The 19,113-nt window shown below is 35.4% G+C and overlaps 2 protein-coding genes across 2 annotated transcripts; one reads left to right on the top strand and one right to left on the bottom strand.

Moving 5' to 3' along the window:
* Positions 1-1,752: 1,752 nt before the first annotated feature.
* Positions 1,753-2,667, bottom strand: LOC114744068 (chaperone protein dnaJ 11, chloroplastic-like). Its single transcript, XM_028932254.1, has one exon. It carries the CDS (start codon positions 2,515-2,517, stop codon positions 2,038-2,040), a length of 480 nt encoding a protein of 159 aa, XP_028788087.1. The 5' UTR covers positions 2,518-2,667; the 3' UTR covers positions 1,753-2,037.
* A 10,713-nt stretch (positions 2,668-13,380) lies between these two features.
* On the top strand, positions 13,381-18,166 carry LOC114744066 (probable galactinol--sucrose galactosyltransferase 1). The gene is made up of 13 exons (XM_028932253.1): positions 13,381-13,704; positions 14,821-15,068; positions 15,176-15,266; positions 15,375-15,423; positions 15,519-15,610; positions 15,722-15,829; positions 15,948-16,082; positions 16,170-16,580; positions 16,674-16,815; positions 16,915-16,982; positions 17,068-17,202; positions 17,341-17,558; positions 17,660-18,166. The coding sequence occupies exons 1-13, from the start codon at positions 13,514-13,516 to the stop codon at positions 18,037-18,039; spliced, it is 2,268 nt and encodes a 755-aa protein (XP_028788086.1). The 5' UTR covers positions 13,381-13,513; the 3' UTR covers positions 18,040-18,166.
* Positions 18,167-19,113: the final 947 nt, after the last annotated feature.

Genomic DNA, 19,113 nt, shown 5'->3' with positions numbered 1-19,113 from the left:
AGAAATCGAGAAGCTGTGTAGGGACTTCTTCTGGAATCATTCAGCTGATGCGAGAAAGTTGCATTTGATAGCTTGGGATACCATTAAAAGTGATAAACAGACGGGGGGCTTGGGAGTTAAAGATCTGCACTTCCAAAACACGGCGTTTATCCTGAAATTATGCTGGGGACTCCTAACCAAGTCAAACGCTATGTGGGTAAAAATTTTGAAAGCCAAGTACAAATGTGGCTGTGAAGAATGGCCAAAGGTAGTGGCCAAAGGGAATCAATCAGCAGTATGGAGGAGTATTACTGCAGTTTGGGAAGTTTTTTCAAAAGGTGTGGGGAAGAAAATCAGGAGTGGTTCAAACACTAAAGCGTGGCAGGAAACTTGGGCCCCACTCGATTTACCACTCAAAGAGTATGTGATCAAAAACCACCAATCCCTCGATATGGAAGCTAAGGTTAGCCAGTTTATGCGGCAAAGGGGGGAGTGGAATTTAAGACAATGGAGCGTTTTCTTACCCCAGTGGGTAGTAGATAAAATCCAGAATATAACACCCCCATCTTGTGAAGGACCCGATGTCTTCTACTGGAGGAAGAGCTCAGATGGCACCTTTAGCATAAAGTCAGCTTACAATTGGGTGTCAACTCAGAATCTTAGACCAAAGAACTCTCACTGGAATTTTGTCTGGAAACAGGACATCCCGGAGCGAGTGAAAGTTTTTATGTGGCAGTTGTTTCATGAGAAACTACCAACTAATCTGGCCAGAGCTAAACACTGCAGTACTACCGTTCCTGAGTGCCCCTTTGAGTGCCTTTGTGAGGAAACACTGCTACACACCCTGAGAGACTGTGAAAATGCCCATGGAGTGTGGTCTGCTTTCATTAACCCTGTTTATTATGTTGGTTTTTTTAGTGGTAATTTTCAGGATTGGCTGCGGTGGAACTTAGAGAATGAACCAGGTTCAAGACAAGTATCAAAGTGGAGGTGGTTTAGAGTATTTTCTCTAGTCTGCTGGATGATATGGAAAAATCGGTGCAAGAAGGCGTTTAATGAGGACCACGTATCACCCAGGGAATTGATCAACCATTGTCTACACATGCTCATGGAAGAAGTGAAGAACAACCAGCTTAAACATCAGATATTCCAAACAAACGTGGAAGCAGATGATACATGGACCCCACCACCGCCATCCTATGTCAGAGTGGATGTGGACGGCTCTGTGACTGACCAAAATCAAGCGGCGTGTGGGGGGATCCTGCGGGATGAAGACGGGAATTGGCTATCAGGCTTTCAACAGAAATTGGGACCAGTGGGTTCGACAATTGCTGAATTATTGGCGATTAGAGCGGGACTGGTATTATGTAAAAAGCTACACCTCTCAAAGATCAAACTGTACACAGATTCGAGAGAGGCGTTATACCTCCTTCAGCATGGAGGTGGAACTTCACATCCATTTAAGGAGGAAATCTATGAAACAAGGTCCATTATCTTCTCAAACTGGAATCTGGAAGTATCATACGCCTGTAGGGAATCGCTGCGATGCGCGGACTACCTAGCGAGGAAGGCTCACAAAGTTTCTATGGAGCTGAATCAGGTTCAAAATCCTCCAAGATTTTGTGTTCACCAAATGCAACAGGACGCTGAGATTTGTCTCAGGACGCATCTGACTTAGGCGTGTTCTTTTTGCTTTGTTTGTACTTCAAGCTCTCGCTTGCCTTCTTATTCGAAAAAAAAAAAAAATTGCGAGCACTGTCCAGAGATCGGATAGAATCATGGAACGAAACCTCAGCTTGGAATCAGATTATACAGACAAATTTAGATGACAAAGAAGTCGAGAAAAATAACACTGAACAACATCGTATATCCATATTTCTTCAATATATATAAGAGGTAGAATTTACAGAGTCTCCTACATTGTTTTTTTTTCTTTCGCATAATCCGCAAAACACTATTGAAAATTTTGTGTTTTGCAGAATGCAGTTTTCCCCTAATCTATAACGCTCTTTTCTTTTCCTCGGCCTTACAAATTTCCTAAAGGAGAAACGGCAATCTCTACCAGCACTGATCCGTCTCCCATCTGCGGGTCGTATAAAACCCAGAAGAGGCATTCTGAACCGCCGACGACGATACCGGCCGCCTCCTCCCATGAACAGCCATCAAAGAAAGATCGTAGATCGCTCTCGCCGAGGGATCGGAGAGAGTGGCGTAGGCGTTGTGAATCTCGATGAAGTCCTGGTCATCGTCATACTCCGATCGATGCAGCACCGAATCAGGATGGTAGATCTTAGCCAAACTCCGGTAAGCCGATTTGATCTCCCTCGGAGAAGCGTTCTGACTGACTCGAAGCACCTCGTAGAGACTCGCCGGCCGCCGAGATGCGACAGCCGCAGATCCGGCCTCAGTCGCAAAAGACCGCATCGAAGCCCTACATTGATGAGGAAGAAACCTGACGGAGGAAGTAGCCGCGCCGTTGGAAGAGGAGGAACGGACAGGACTGACAGCGGGGAGCGAAAAATTTAGGGTTCCAGCCATGGCGAAACGAACAAGGGAAATCGGAGAAACAGAAAGGGCAAATCCGGAAATTAGGATTGTATAGTCGGGTATGATTGTGTGAGACTGTGATCTTCAACTAGCTATACGCGAGATGCGAGGAGAAGGAATATGGGGGAAGATTATATAGGGGTCAAAGGGGTAGAAGGGCAAAAGAGTCATTTAAAGAGCACAAGGTAATAGGCAGATACGGGATAGCGGGCTGGGAAGGACGCAGAATCATAGCCATGGGTAGGGAAGAGAAAGCAAAACCGTGTGTTGGCTGTCGGTTTTCACATTTCAAGAGAGCGAGAGAGACGGTCTTCTTAGGCGATGACGTGTCGACTGCGTTTTGCCTGTGGTGGAAGATGTTCTAGAAGACTGGTCCACTTGAGCCTGGGTATGCGGGGTTCGCATGAACCGGACCCCTCGTCGTGGGAGGGTACTACCATTTAATTGGATGCAGCCCCAAGAATACGCGTAATTTTACGTTAGCAGTACAATAGTAATCTACTCCTGCTCATATTTTATAGGACAGGGAAAAAAAAAATATAGAACCTGTTTGATTTATTATTTTAAAAATAATTTTATGTTTTTAAAAATAAAAAAAAAAGTTGTTTGGTAATTTGTTTTCAGTTGATTATTTTAAAAAACAAAAACAGTAATATATTTTTAAAAACTAAAAAATCAAAACAACTTTTATCTGTTTTCTTGTTTTTATTTTTATACTTTTTATTTTTTATTTTAAAAAACTTTAAGAAATTTTGATTTTTTTAATCAGTATGAAACATGTTAAAATAATTTATAAATAAGTCCTGAAGGTTAAATTGGACAGCCTTCTAGTGAAACATGGATGATACTTTGTGTGGAGAACATTTTGACATGAATGTTATTTATTGCTTAATATTAATGCAAAATTAGAAACACATTTAAGGATGTTTAACGGAAAAAATTTCATAACAAAATTGAAATTACTAAATCTTAGATCATTTAATTATGTAGGTTTTCAAAACACTAAACTTATAAATAATAATATATTTTTATAAAAATATTATTTTTGATTTAATAGTTTCAATTATTTTTTTTATGGGATTCTCTTATATTTAACTTAATTTAAGTTTTCTTGGAGAAAAAGGTAGTGGGAGGAAGTGAAAGAACGAGGACGACACTATGACAGGATGGGAGAGGACAGTGAGGTTGACTAGTCACCAATAGGCCAACGTGGCATTACCTGTTTGTGTTAAATTTCATCCTTATCCATTCTCCCTCTCTACTGTCAAATGCTTCTGCCCACACACGCTTTGGATGCTTATCTTGAGCATGAGCATCTAAATGGGTGTTTGGTATTTTTAAAATGGTGATTTCAGAAATATTTTTTTATAAAACGAGATAACCTCTTTTATATGGTTTAGTTTCTATCTAAACACCTTTTAAAACTTTTCTTATCTTGACGGTTAGGGTCTGGATTTTTTTTTTTACATTTTTAAAATAATTATTTTAAATAATATAAAATATAAATTAAAAAAAATTTTAACTATCATTTTTAAGAATAATTTTGATTTAAAAATAATTAATTAAAATTATTAAATTTGAAGTGTCCGGTTTCGGACGGGTGAGAAATGAGCCTTTGGTGCTCATCACCACAATCTTCCAAGTTCTAATATTCTCTCTGTAACCCCATGCTTTTAATGAGGCCGTCCAAGGGGAAAAAGGAAAAACAAGAAAAAGGATACACATAAATAATTATTTTGTTCATATATTCGTATTTTATTCTCATTTTTTCATATTGGATTTTATTATTACCTCCTATCTTTAATATAAGATTTTGTTTAATTTTTATTTTGGTTTTAAATATAAGATTCAAATTCACTTTGTCTCTCATATTTATACATTTTTTTTAAAATAGTTTTTCTAATAATTATAGTTTTAACCAATACACTTGATTAGTAAAGATATTTTAGAAAAGACAACACCTATTTATTAAAAATAACTAACTTAACTTATTTTTTTAATTTCTTCAAATTAGTTAACTGGTTCTGATAATTAGAATTAAAAGTAGTATTATCATGTTAATTTATGATAAAATTGTCAACTATCAAGTTGTTACAGCAGCAGTGCCATTTTGATGCTCGTATACCGGTAATTGCATGAAAATTTGGGAAAAAAATTTTATCCAATCACTAGGAAAACAGTACTGGTAGAGCTGGTAATATGGGCTACCAATTTAAATATGAGAGATAAAGTGGATTTGAATCTTATATTTAAAACCAAAATAAAAATATCTCAAAATATTATATTAAACATGATTACATAATCTATCCATCCAAAATAATATAATAAACACCCAAATTAAAACATAAATCCAAATTAACAATTGCACAACACTACAAAGTCACAAATATAATGTGTCAAGTGTTTAATCATAACTCATGACTCCTACACGGTGTGTTCCGTTAAAAAAGAAAATAAAAAAAAAATAAAACGAGCTGGCCTGACAATCTTGTAGGTTAACCCGCCGCGGTTATGAGTTTGGCGGTTACAAGCTCAAAAAATCCGTTTCAAAATGATCATCATTTTTATCAACTTAACCCGTCACTTTTTGATGGGTTAGTGAGCTCAACTCATATTACCAACTCTATTATATTGGATAAGAGATCAGCTTCTGGAAGCGTGGCTCCACTTCATCCTGATGTGGATCGTCTGGCTAGTTGCCGGTCCTCCATGATTCCTGTATTTTCCTATTGGTCCCACTTTTTTATTTTCCATCCTCGCCTCTGTTCCTTCCTACAATCCTTCTAGAAAGGTTCTCGCTTTCCTTTTTTTTTCTCTTTTTTAATATTATTTTTTCGCCCCGCCTCTTCTAATTTTATAATATTTCAATGCCTGGACTTTTCACAATTAAAATATTAAAAAGCCATCACAGTTTCCGTAACAGACATGGCAATTAAATGATCACCGATTGAATATTTGAATGGTTTAATGACTCACCTCGCATTACGTTATTAAGCCCCAGTTTCTCGAAACTTAGTGCCTTTTGTTTTAATTAGACATTCAAAAATATCATCAACATACATTACCAAATTTATAATAAGTTACTTAAATATAATACTTTTTTTTGTAATGTAATTAAAAAAATCCGATATTTAAAACAGGAGGAGTATCATTATATAAATTAAATTAAACGAGTCTGGCCCACTTGTGACAAAATTAATTAATGTCCATGGAAGCTTCTAAAGATTTAAAGTTTTTCAATCAAATTTGTAAACTCAGGAGAAATATATGGCACATGGTCACATGCATTGACAAACCGACATTGAACACGTAAGATTTTAACTAATAATTTTTTAATAATCTTTAATGCCGTTTCCCCAATCCTCCTACTGCTTTATTTTACATGCAGATTCAATTCGTTAACTTGACATATTTGTTGTCTTTTCTTTTAATTTTTTTTTCAGAGGCGGCAGTTAACTTGAGATGGACTCTAATGTTTTTAGAGTTTACTCTTTTTCATTCTTTCTCATTCTCTCTCTGTCTTTTTTTTCCCCCATGTTGAGGTTAGTTAAATTTTTTCTTATGTCACTTCCATCATTCATATTCTCATTCATGGAACTCGAATGAGCAACAGAACAATCGAACAACGGATTCAAAGAATGTGGGCTAACAAAAGTGCAGTGGCTGTGATTGATCTTTCTAATGATTTTTATGTGGTTCAATTTACTAATATAGATGATTACGAAAGTGCGGTATTGGGAGGGCCATGGATGATCTCTGATTTTTACCTGACTGTGAGGCAACGGAGGCCTAACTTTGATCCAAAAGCGGAAGCAATTGAAGAAGTGTTAGTGTGGGTTACATTCCCTGATCTACCCCTTGAGCATTGTGACAAGGACGTCCTAAAGGCAATGGGGAATAGAGCTGGGAAACAAACTGGCGATGACCTCGCTGCGGTGAGGGTCGAAATAGCCCGCATCTTGGCGGGCTGGCATTTTGTCAACCCGAACCCGTCAAGGTTGGTTGGCGGCCAGCCTGCCAACTGTCTAAATTTTTTTTTAAATCTATTATATTAATATAAGTTAGGCTTAGCTTGAAATGTTGAAATTAGGCTCTGAGTTTTAAACTTGAATAATGGGTTCTAACAAAAAAAAAGAGAATTAATTTATAATTTTAGAAGATATTTAAGAAAAACTAACATATATTTTTTATAAATAATTAGTTTAACTAGTTTTCTTATCCAAATTAATTAAGTAAATTTTTTATGTCCGAGAATGTATGACTATATGAGAATCACATGTTCATCTAATTTTACGAAGCCGTGTATAGTAACGACAAATGGATATAAAAATAAAAGATGGACGGTACTCTTTATATAACTATACATATATATATGAAGTGTTTAATTAATTATATATGTAATGATATGAATGAGGTAATATCTATATGAAATTTAAGGGTCAAAATCATCTAACTGTATTATATAATGCATTAAAAAAATCAGGAAAAAAAAAAACAAGCTAGCCTACCAACCCGCAAGCTAGTCCGCAGCTGAGCGGGTTAAAAACGGTGCGGGCTAAAGTAGCCTGCGCCGTGACGGGTTGGCGTTTCCCTGCCTTTTGTTGCGGGTTGCGCCCGCGAGGCAAGCCCATATTATTGGTTTTAAGATTGGGAAATGAGATTGGTTCAGCTATGAAGGTGGGCATCTCTAGGTCACTGCTATCTAGGGGTGGCTACGCTATCTTGGGGTGGCTATGCTAGAGTAGGGGTGCAAGACTGCAAGTCAACCTCAAGGAACCCCTTCTACCAGCCTATATTATAGACCAAGTGGAAAAGGCCAGTGACTTATGAGAGACTGCAATGGGTGTGTTTTGGTTGTGGCAAATAAGGGCATTTAGAGAAAGACTGTAAGGAGAAAAGGAATGTAGAAAAAGAGGCACCTGCTGAAGGGAGGGATAAGGAGAAGGATCAGGAGAAACTATGGGAAGTGTGGTCTGTGCCTCGAAAGAAGAGAAGACAACGTAAAGGTCCTCCAGCTGATAGAAAAGAGGATGAAGGAGTGGGCCTAGATTTGCTCAATTGGCAAATATGGAAGAGGCCAGTGAGAACGATCAGGGGGTTGGAGAGATAAGAGATAAGCTTCTAGAAGCGTGGCGCCACTTCATTCTGATGTGGATCGTCTGGCCAGTTGCCGGTCTTCTATGATTCCTATATTTTCCTATTGGGTCCCACCTTCTTATTTTCCATCCTCTTTCCTATTCCTTCCTTCAATCCTTCTAGAAAGATTCTCTTTTTCCTTTTCCTTTCTCTTTTTTAATACTATTTTCTCGCCCCACCTCTCCCAATTTTATAATATTTCAATGCCTGGACTTTTCACAATTAAAGTATAAAAAAGCCAGCACAATTTCCGTAACAGATATAGTAATTAAATGGTCATCAATTGAATATTTGAATGGTTTAATGAGTCACCTCACATTACATTATTAAGCCCCAGTTTCTAGAAACTTAGTGCTTTTGTTTTAATTAGGCATTCAACAACATCATCAACATATATGGCCAAATTTATAATAAATTGTCTTGTTTATAGATTATAAATAATATATATAATATCATTATAAATTAAATTAAACGACTCTTGCCCTCTTGTGACAAAATTAATTAATGTCCATGGAAGCTTCTAAAGATTTAAAGTTTTCCAATCAAATTTGTAAACTCAGGAGAAATATACGGCACATGGTCACATGCATTGACAAACCGACATTGAACATGTAGGATTTTAATTAATAATTTTTTAATAATCTTTAATGCCGTTTCCTCAATCCTCCTACTATTTTATTTTACGTGCAGATTCAATCCGTTAACTTGACATTTTTGTTGCCTTTCTTTTTTTCTCCCCCGAGGCGGCAGTTAACTTGAGATGGACTCTAATATTTTATAGTTTATTCTCTTTCACTCTTTCTCATTCTCTCACTGTTTTTTTTTTTCCCAATGTTGAGGTTATTTAAATTTTTTCTTATGTCACTTTCATTATTCATATTCCATATCGTATTTGGTCCATGGTTTCGTGGCTCTGAATGTAATTTTGTTTTACAGCTAGACATGAACTTTTTTGTGTGTTAAATAAATATTATTGCCTCCAATTCTTAATATACGAGGAAAAAAACTACCTTACCAAATTTAAAAAAAAAAATAGTTGGAGCTTGTTAATCTTAATTAATTTGTCTCACATTCAAAATTTATTTCAAAATTACCCTCACTAAAATAGTGATATAATGTCTACATATATTTAGTGCCATATTTATATCTTTCACAGATGATAAAGGTTAATTTTGACCAAAAAAAAGAATGAAGCATTAAACAATTTCCCCTTATATTTTGGACCATCACAATGCACAAAGCTTGAAAAAACTCCCCCAAGGAGGAGGTTGGGAAAAATAATGCTGTTTGCAAACGGGGAATGATATGGATTGTTCTTATTATTATTATTATTTTTGCTAAAGCATAGGTATCCTCCTATTGGAGATAATCTTATTCGAGACACTGTCAAATACTAAATGTAGGCATATCTTTCAGTGGAGATTCGAATCTTAGTTCATCACATTATGATAAACTAGTTTCTTCTATTAGACCCAATCCCCGGTTCATCACATTATAAATATTCATATTTTAGCCTATGTTTTTGCTTTGCTCATTCAAAAAGCCCATGACCAATCCTTAAAGGTCGATTGTATTCTGTGAAATTCACATTGGCCCATGGGCTTCTTAAGAGGCTCATGTAATCAGCTCAAGCAGTTGGACCCAACTCATCATCTTGTTTTTTTGGAATTTTCTTTGTGGGGCCAATTGTGGGCTTTTTCTAAGATCAATTGATTCAACCCAACTTCCTGAACTTCGGGCCTATAGGTAAGAGGTTTTACGCAGCACAAGTGATCCGATAAATCAATCTTCTTGATAAAAAACGTGTTTACACCTTTGATATCTAATAATGTCTGGAATATAATTATTATCAATAAAATAATATTTGTACCTATAAAAATGAATCAATTTATGTTTTTACTTAAATTTTCATATCAATCAAAATATGTGTATATGAAAACTTACATTATTCATAAGTCATGACATGACTCATTGGTGGCTTTGTGCCATAATCGCACTAAACAATTCTTTTAAATGCCTTGTAAGTGCAAGGTCGGAGTTTTGATCTCCTGTGAGTGAAATGTGCATAAATTATTTCTAACTCAGTTTTCATTTTTCTATGCTTGATCTTAGCCAAAAAGTGGAGAAAGGTATTCCTTTGTATTGTGAGGTTATTTTCTCTACTTTTCTCCTGAAATAAATATACATCCTGTTTTCTTTTACCAGAAAATATACATCTTGTTTTCCTTTTACTTGAAAATATACATCTTGTTTAAGGAAAGCATTCCTTTGTGTATTGTGAGGGTTTTACTTTTTATTTTTTTTTATCACTATGTATTTATTTTCTATTACCATCTCCTCTTTGTTTCCTCCCAAAAGTTACCATAAATAAAATTTACTTCTTTTAGTTAGCTATAAAACACTATTTGCATAATTTATGGTTGTCATCTCCATTTTACTGACTGATAAAGAGACAATAAATTTAGTTAAGTATTCTTATTAAAAAAAATAGTTAAGTATTTATTTTTGAACATAAAAGTGGCCTTGAAAGAGATTAATAAACAAGAAAGACAAAATAGATCAAAATAATCAGGAAAAAGATAAATAGGACCGAAATAAGTGTGGGTGTGTATCGTTTTTTGGCCAACAAGTATATATACTACCTCTTATCCTAATTATAAGAGCTAGTTGACTAATTTAAGGAGATTAAGAAAATAAGTTAAGTTAGTTATTTGTTATAAATAGGTATTGTCTTTCCTAAAATATCCTTGCTAGTCAAGTTTATGAGCTAGAACTACTATTATTAGAGGAAGTATCTTGGGAAAGAATGCATAAATATGAAAAACAAAATAGATTGGGATCTTATAATTAGAACTAAAATAAAAGTCAAACAAGATCTTATATTAAGAACCAGAGGTAGTATCATTTAACTCTTGTAAATAAGATCGAAGTGAAAATTGTGTAAAAAAAATAAATCTACAAAAAGGTGGTAACCTGGGTTTAATAAGAAGTTTTAAAAACATTGTTACATCAGAGTCTCTTATTCACTTTCACATGATAATAACATGAAACGTCCAGATACATCAAGAGAGTTAATGAAATTGAAATTCAACTTCTGTATAATTTTATTGCATAAATTTCGGATAAAAATCTCCATCTCCTTCTTTTCTAGATACCACAGTTTCAAAAAAGATCGGATCTCCAATTATACGCTTCTTGTCTTTACTTTCCCAATGAAAGCGACTCCTCAACCCTAATCACATGCACGTGAAAATGAAACCAATATTTACCGTGTTTAATATAAAAATTAGATAATTAATTTATAAATATTTAAAACATTAATTAAGTTGGTTATTTGTAATAAATATGTATTTATATTATTAAATTATCATATTTAATCACATGCATAGAAACTACTCCTCTGGTCTAAATATAAAACCCTTAAAAAACTGGAGAAGTACCATTTGACGGAAGCTTCTCAATATGTATAACCACTATGAGACCTGAGAACAAAATAAATAAATATTAGAGGCAAATTAGATCAAAATTTTGTATTTAGAGTTAAATTAAATATTTTAGAAATAATATATATAATATCCCAAATACACACATCTCTTTTTCATGCTCATTTTCAATGGTTTAATTTTGATACCGACTTGGCTATCACCCCCAACCTCTCATGAGATCAATAAAACTTTATTAACACATTAACAAAGCTTATTAATGAATAAATAATCACTATATGTGGTGATTATGGCCTTAGAGTCAAATAATTGCATTTCAATGATTGATGAATATAATATAATTAATACTCATTTATCATATTAACTACGTATCCTTCCTTAGTTTTCTGCTTAATATGTGAACCAGAGAGCCAAGCAAACACTTTGCTTGAGGCAATGATACGTGAATTTATCAAACCAAAAGCATCATCCTTAGCTGTGCGTGTCCCCCTTAATTAGGAGAAAAATATCATTATTTTATTATACTATTTGAACCATTAAAATAAAAATAAAAAGATAAAATGCCAGGTTAGATCCAATGAATATTTGGGCTGCCCCCGCGTTGTTTGCCACGTGTACCTGACTCCCGTATCTTGATCTCCACGTCATTTCCACGTACTTCTTTCCCATCTTGACGTTACCCCTTCAAAAAAAAAAGAAAAAAGGAAGAAAACTCCAACGCCAATCATATTGCTGACGCACGAAACAATCACGTGCACTTTGCCTCGCCGGATTATTGGTCCACGATTATTTGGATTTGTTTTGACTAACAACACCTGTCCACCACCATTTGTCTGCGTTCTGCGTCAACGATGCCACGTAGATCCAATTCACGACGAAGATATTTTCAAGGCCGGCAATGATCCACTGCATCGTCGCTACATTGTTCTATCCTGTACCGCCTCAATCACGCTTGCTTTCCATGAACCGTCGGTGCTGATCTGTCCCTTGAATTGATTCTTTTGCCATCACACAAAAGGTCGGCCGGTGAAACCCCCCCGTCACGAGCCTGCGGGGGCCACCTGGAATCACTCAAGCTCGCTGATTGGTTTTGAGAAGCGAGATTTTTGTTCCGTGAAAGTACGTGATTACTAATGGTTGGGCGCCATACGTACATCTCAACCTGTTGAAGTGGTCGGATGATTACAAGCACTGCGTCGTGACTTGTACCAACGTTTTGTTTGGCCAACATTGTGCCAAGTTGACTTCATCGCAAAATCTGATCATTACTACTTCTCCGGTTCTAATTATAAAACCCAATTAATTTATTTAAGGAGATTAAGGAAGTAAGTTAAGTTGGTTATTTATAATAAATAAGTGTTGTCATTCCTAAAATAACCTTGCTAATTAAGTATATTGGTTAAAACTATCATTATTAGAAGGACTATCTTGGAAAAAAATACATAAATATAAGAGACAAAATGGATTGGGTCTTATAATTAGAACCAAATAAAAAGTCAAATTGGATCTTATAATAAGGACCGGAGGAGTACTATTCTTTTGTGAATGATCTTTTTTTGCCATCTTTTTGTGAATGAATTAAACGTTTATTTCATTATTTATGTTCATTTATTTTTTTAAATAGTTAGATTCATCTTAAAAAAATAATATAAAAAAGCTAAAAATTACTAAATATTAAATAAAGAATGTCAACAAAAAATTTGTTGTAATTTACAAATTCAGTGTCGTTAACACTAAAATAAAAATTTGTTCCCAAACTTGATTTGGAATTTAGTAATTTTCAGTTTTTTTTCTTTATCTTATTTATATATATTGATGAAGCTAATAAATTGGATACAAGTTAAAATTAACATGAAACAAATTGTCAATACCAACATTATGAATAATATTAACATCATATAAAATTTGTGGGAAATTTGTTGGCAAAAAATTTTGTGAGAAATTTTACTATTTATAATTTACAAATCTTGCTATGCATCTATGCGTGTGTGTATATACAGAACCAAAAAACCTAATATTGAAATTAGATTAAAATCTGACTCAAAAAGAGATAACTATAATCATTATTATTTTATTAATTCTTGTGACGGTGAAATTATAATCACATTATTAAATTGGATTGGTCAGGCCATGTTGCAAATTGCAAACCCGGCGCGTGACGTCTGGAGGGAAAAAGCCGGCGCGTCTCTGCCTCGCATAGTAATTATATTTATACAGCAATTTGCCTCCTATAAATCCCGACGCATCCATTGGCCTCTGCCCATATCTCCATTCATGAACGTTCTTCATTCCCGAAACAGCAAGTATTAGCTGGATTGCGATTAGTTACTTCTTTTTCCGCCACTGCATTAATTTCAGGGGGAGTTTCAGAGTTAAGGATCGAAGAACAGTAAAAAAGAAAGAGGAAAATGACGGTAGGAGCAGGGGTTTCTGTGGCCGACGGCAACTTGACGGTGTTGGGGAAGAAGGTGTTGAGCGACGTCCGTCACAATGTCGTCGTCACTCCGGCTTCAGGCGGCGCCCTACTCAACGGCGCATTCCTTGGTGTCGAATGTGATCAGAAGAGCAGCCGGAAAGTCTTCCCTATCGGAAAACTAGAGTATGTTCTTTTCTAGTCCCTGATTTTTTGTTCTGATGTTGCCTTTTAGTTTTACTTTTTATCGTCCAGGGTGATGGGAAGATTGAGTAAGAGTTTGTAATAAATATATATCATTCTTTTTCTATCCAGCTAGGCGAATCATAAGGTCATTAAAGCATTAAGCAGGCATTGCAAAGTTGTGATGCTGTAATTAAATTATGAAACTAGTACTACAATGATGTTAGCTGGGAAACTGTATATTCGGTAATTATGAGCAAATGAATATTCATAACTAGATTATGGCTTCGCGCGCTATTAGCGCGTTTTTTTCAAAGTAAATTTTATATCATATATTCATATACTCCTCCAGTCCTAAATATAAGATTCTTATATACATTAGTATAAGAGTCTTATATTTAGAACTGGAGGAGTATAATTTATGCATGAGCTTTTACGGAGATTTAAAATTTAAATAGTTGTAATCTGAGTCGTTTCCTTTCGTTCAAAATTATACTTATGGGTGCATATAGGGTGTGTGTGTGATAGGGTGTGTGTGTGACAGAGAGAGAGAGAGAATCTTCTACTACTTTATCGTTAAAAATTGCTTATAGATGAATTTAAAATTGTTTTGTCCAAAAATTGCTAAAACTGTAAGATAAAGAGTGACAAGGATTAAACCACGTTAAATATCCAGGTTATTTTATATGTGTACCAAATGTTCGATGACAAAATGTGAAGCAAGGGATGTTCTTGTTCTGGCATTGTAATGTATGTGTGAAAGTCACAACGTTGTTCTTGGGTGCCGCCACAGAAAAAAAATTTGACTTCAAGCTGTAAAATTTAATCTTTTTTTTTTGGGCCAGGAAAATAACAATTCATTCATTAGAAGATTTAATTCGGGATTATAGTTTTACTAACAAAAGAAGTTCTATAGGAAAACTCACTGTTCTGGAGTGCACTTGGTAGTATTTTGATGTTGGTTGTGATTCTCTAAATAGGTGTTACCGACATGCATATTTTGTTTTCAAGTTAATTATAGTAACCTGTTATTGAAGTCAAAACAATGTATTAATCCTATACGTTTGTGTGATTTCACAAAATAAGGTTTATTAATCGGTTCGTTAATGATTGTTTCAGGGGGCTGCGTTTTATGTGTCTTTTCCGCTTCAAAATGTGGTGGATGACACAGAGGATGGGTACTTGTGGACGAGACATTCCCTTTGAAACACAGTTCTTGCTTGTGGAAGTACACAACCCTTCTGATCTTGACGCAGGAGAAGACCACGCTGCTGTCTATGCAGTTTTCTTGCCTCTTCTTGAAGGAGATTTCAGGGCTGTTCTTCAAGGCAACGAACAAAACGAGCTAGAGATCTGTGTTGAAAGCGGTACGTCTAAAACTGAACTAACCAACTAGTGGGACCCATACATTGTACAGAACTTCACATTTTATTAGTTTTTCAAAGTACTGAAATTAAGGTGTGTTCGACTGTAGGATGTCCTGCTGTTGAAGGATTTGATGGTACTAATCTGGTATTTATTGGAGCTGGATCAGACCCATACCAAGTTATTACAAATGCTGTCAAGTAAGTTAACTGTTCCCTATTACACTCTGTGTCTATCCTAGTTATAGACAATTTGTTTTTTGGGGTCAAACTCGGGTCATAATTTGATTTCCTTTCCAATTTCTTCAGGACTGTTGAGAAACACTTGCAGACATTTTCTCATCGTGAGAGGAAGAAGGTGATATTTGCTTTCTCATAAGAGTTCCCTCCGATGATCTTATGATCTAAGAGTAATGCATCTTAACTAATAAATACTTATTTTCTTGTATTCAGATGCCTGACATGTTGAACTGGTTTGGCTGGTGTACATGGGATGGTTTCTACACTAATGTCACTTCAGAGGGTGTGAATCAGGGATTACAAAGGTGTTGCTTCTATCCATCCACTGTAATACAAAAAATAAAATTCGGAAATATTGGATCAGAGTCGTGAAGATTATTTATTTACTTTTTTATTTTTATTTTTATTTTTTACAGCTTAGAGAAAGGTGGAATTCCTGCCAAGTTTGTTATAATTGATGATGGATGGCAATCTGTTGGTTTGGACCTCAATGCTGTAGAATGGAAAGCAGATAATACAGCCAAGTGAGTATTTATTTCTTCTAAGTTTCATAACCATATTTTAACTTAATCCTTCTGTGCATATTTGGTTCAGTCATTCTATTTCCTATTCTCTAACTTTGTTCTCTTTCTTCTGTATCAGCTTTGCAAATCGTTTAACGCACATAAAAGAGAACCACAAATTTCAGAAAGATGGCAAAGAGGGTGAGAGGATAGAAGACCCGTCTCTAGGACTTCGTTATATTACCCATGAGATCAAAGAAAAGCACGCCATAAAGTATGCTTAATAACTTCATTTTACATCTTTCTCCATTTTTCCCTACTTTGAGAATATTCAGTTCATCTATTCACTTCGTTTCTGTAGGCACATTTATGTGTGGCATGCTATAACTGGTTACTGGGGTGGTGTTAAACCTGGTGTCACTGGAACGGAGCACTATGACTCGAAGATAACCTACCCTGTGTCATCTCCCGGAGTTCAATCAAACCAACCAGACGAAGCTTTAGATACAATCACCATAAATGGGCTTGGCCTTGTGAATCCTGAGAAAGTTTTCCACTTTTATAATGAACTCCACTCATATCTGGCATCTGCTGGTATTGATGGTGTAAAAGTTGATGTTCAGAATATCCTTGAAACTCTAGGGGCAGGGCATGGAGGAAGGGTGAAACTTGCAAGGAAATACCATCAAGCATTAGAGGCATCCATCTGCAGAAATTTCCCTGATAATGGAATCATCTGCTGTATGAGTCACAACACTGATGGGCTTTACAGGTGAGGATGGTTTCCTTGCTCATGAACTTCTAGTGAGTTAATGATTTTATGAGTGAGATCATTCATAATGATTTTGTATGAATTTTTTTATAGTGCAAAACGGTCTGCTGTTGTAAGGGCATCTGATGATTTTTGGCCGAGAGATCCAGCATCTCACACAATACACATTGCATCAGTTGCTTACAACACCATCTTCCTGGGTGAATTTATGCAGCCAGATTGGGATATGTTTCATGTAAGTTGGAAAATGATTAATTCCCGTCTTTTTTCTGAAAATTAAATTTGTACTTGCTCTTCCAGAGCTAATCAAGTTTGAACCTTTGATGTATGACAGAGCTTACATCCAATGGCTGAATATCACGGTGCAGCTCGAGCCATAGGAGGATGTCCCATTTATGTTAGGTATGATCGATTCCAATGAATGATATGGCATTATTATACAATTGAACGAATGGTTTCTTAGCATTGAATGTCTTCATATTTACAGTGATAAGCCTGGGCACCATGACTTTAACCTATTAAAGAAACTCGCACTCCCTGATGGTTCTATATTGAGGGCTAAACTTCCAGGAAGGCCAACAAAGGATTGCTTATTTTCTGATCCTGCCAGAGATGGAAAGAGGTAAAGGAATCCAACATGAATTAACATACCTGAATACGTTTGAACGATTGTCAGATCAACATACCTGAATACGTTTGAACGATTGTCAGATCATTGAGCTTTTGATTTCAAAATACTCATTGAAAGTTGCTTTTGCAGCCTTCTGAAGATATGGAATGTGAATGATTTTTCTGGAGTTGTTGGGGCATTCAACTGCCAGGGAGCTGGGTGGTGCAAAGTTGGAAAGAAGAACCTTATCCACGATGAAAATCCCGGCACAGTCACCGGCATCATTAGAGCCAAAGATGTTGATTATTTGTCCAGAGTTGCAGATGACAAATGGACAGGAGACACCATTATATTTTCCCATGTTGGTGGTATGTTTCTAGCTAGGCTTCACATTATACATTGGAAATAATCTTCTATATGGTACTTAAAACTTTTTGAATCTAACATGCTCACTTATGGTAATTTGCAGGAGAAGTAGTCTATCTTCCACAGGATGCATCAATGCCAGTTACATTAAAATCTCGAGAATATGAAGTTTTCACAGTAGTTCCTGTCAAAGAATTGACCAATGGGGTTAGGTTTGCTCCGATTGGTTTGATCAAGATGTTCAACTCAGGAGGAGCCATCAAGGATTTGAGGTACGAAGAAGCTAATGGAACTGCAAACGTTGTCATGAAGGTTCGTGGGTGTGGCCTATTTGGAGCTTATTCATCAGCTCAACCCAAGAAGATAACAGTTGATTCAGAGGAGGTGGAATTCAGATACGAGGCAGAATCTGGGTTGGTCACTATAGAGCTGAGAGTACCAGACAAAGAACTGTACCAATGGAACATATCCACTGATTTATGAACAGGAGGATCTTAGGATTGGCTCTTGTTTTTTGCGTAGAATTTATTATGAATGTTTTGAAGAGTTTATGTAGACACTTCAGAGAAAAGTAATGAAATGAAGAATACAAAGATTGCACCATCCATAATCTAATAAATGGGAAAAAAAATTGTTTCTCTATTTAGTAAGAAGAATTTTAAAAATGGCAAAAAAAGAAGAAGAAAAGAAACTCCCTTTTTCAGTCGTGCTTCTCCAGAATCAAGATCCTCCGACCTCGCCTTCTCAGTTCCTGCCCATCTTGCGGCTGTTCTCCGTTCAGGTGAGCTTCATCCGTTAGCCCGTCTTCTACTCCTCTCGGCGTGCTGTGCCCGAACGCATCATCGTCCCACGGATCGTATGTTTGTCCCTGTTCTGTCGGTATGAACTTGTTAAACGTGGTCGCAGAAGACAGGTAGGTCGTAAAGAGAGGTAGGAGCCTCTTCCTTCCATAGGATGCTTAGTAAGAAGCTTTGCTAATGCAAATTCCGTCGCGTGAGATAACAGGACAAGGAAGCTTTGCTAATGGATTAAGCTTTGCTAACACTGTACATATTTTCAGATACTCTGTCCCTTAATTTAATTTATGAATGATAAATAATTAGTTAAAATTAATTAAAATAATAAATAATTTAGAAATATTTTTTAAATATGCAATTATAATAAATGAAACAAAGAATGAAAGGAAAAGTATAAGAAAACATGATAAAAGAAAAATAATTAAGAGCAGTATTATAAAAAAGAAATTAAGAGCAACATAGACAAATCCAAATTAAAATTTATAAAATAGATCATACTCATTTCTAAATTTAAAGCTTATAAATAAGTCGGATGGAGTATTTTTTAATATAAAAAAATGATGAAATAGAATATATGGAAATTGTGTAAGTGTAATGTGAGAGAATATGACAAAGGAATAATTAAGAATAAAATTCTAAAAAACATATTAAATGTTTATAAACCCAAATTAAAACTTAAAAAATGAATCATATCCCTTTCTGAATTTTAAGTTTATAAATAAGACGGAGAATATAATTTAAAGAAACTAAAATGTATTTA

The sequence above is a fragment of the Neltuma alba genome, unplaced genomic scaffold (assembly GCF_004799145.2).
Source record: "Neltuma alba isolate B1F8T4 unplaced genomic scaffold, ASM479914v2 tig00004254_pilon, whole genome shotgun sequence".
Taxonomy (NCBI): domain Eukaryota; kingdom Viridiplantae; phylum Streptophyta; class Magnoliopsida; order Fabales; family Fabaceae; genus Neltuma; species Neltuma alba.
The sequence above is the reverse complement of the archived record's forward strand: the minus strand, read 5'-3'. Positions and strand labels throughout refer to the sequence as shown.

Bases quoted from the DNA above. Each gene is read 5' to 3' on its own strand.
- LOC114744068 (XM_028932254.1), bottom strand. From the start codon at position 2,517: ATGGCTGGAACCCTAAATTTTTCGCTCCCCGCTGTCAGTCCTGTCCGT.
- LOC114744066 (XM_028932253.1), top strand. From the start codon at position 13,514: ATGACGGTAGGAGCAGGGGTTTCTGTGGCCGACGGCAACTTGACGGTG. The intron at 13,705-14,820 runs GTATGTTCTTTT...TGATTGTTTCAG, and splicing joins TTCCCTATCGGAAAACTAGA to GGGGCTGCGTTTTATGTGTC. The intron at 15,830-15,947 runs GTGAGTATTTAT...CTTCTGTATCAG, and splicing joins AAAGCAGATAATACAGCCAA to CTTTGCAAATCGTTTAACGC.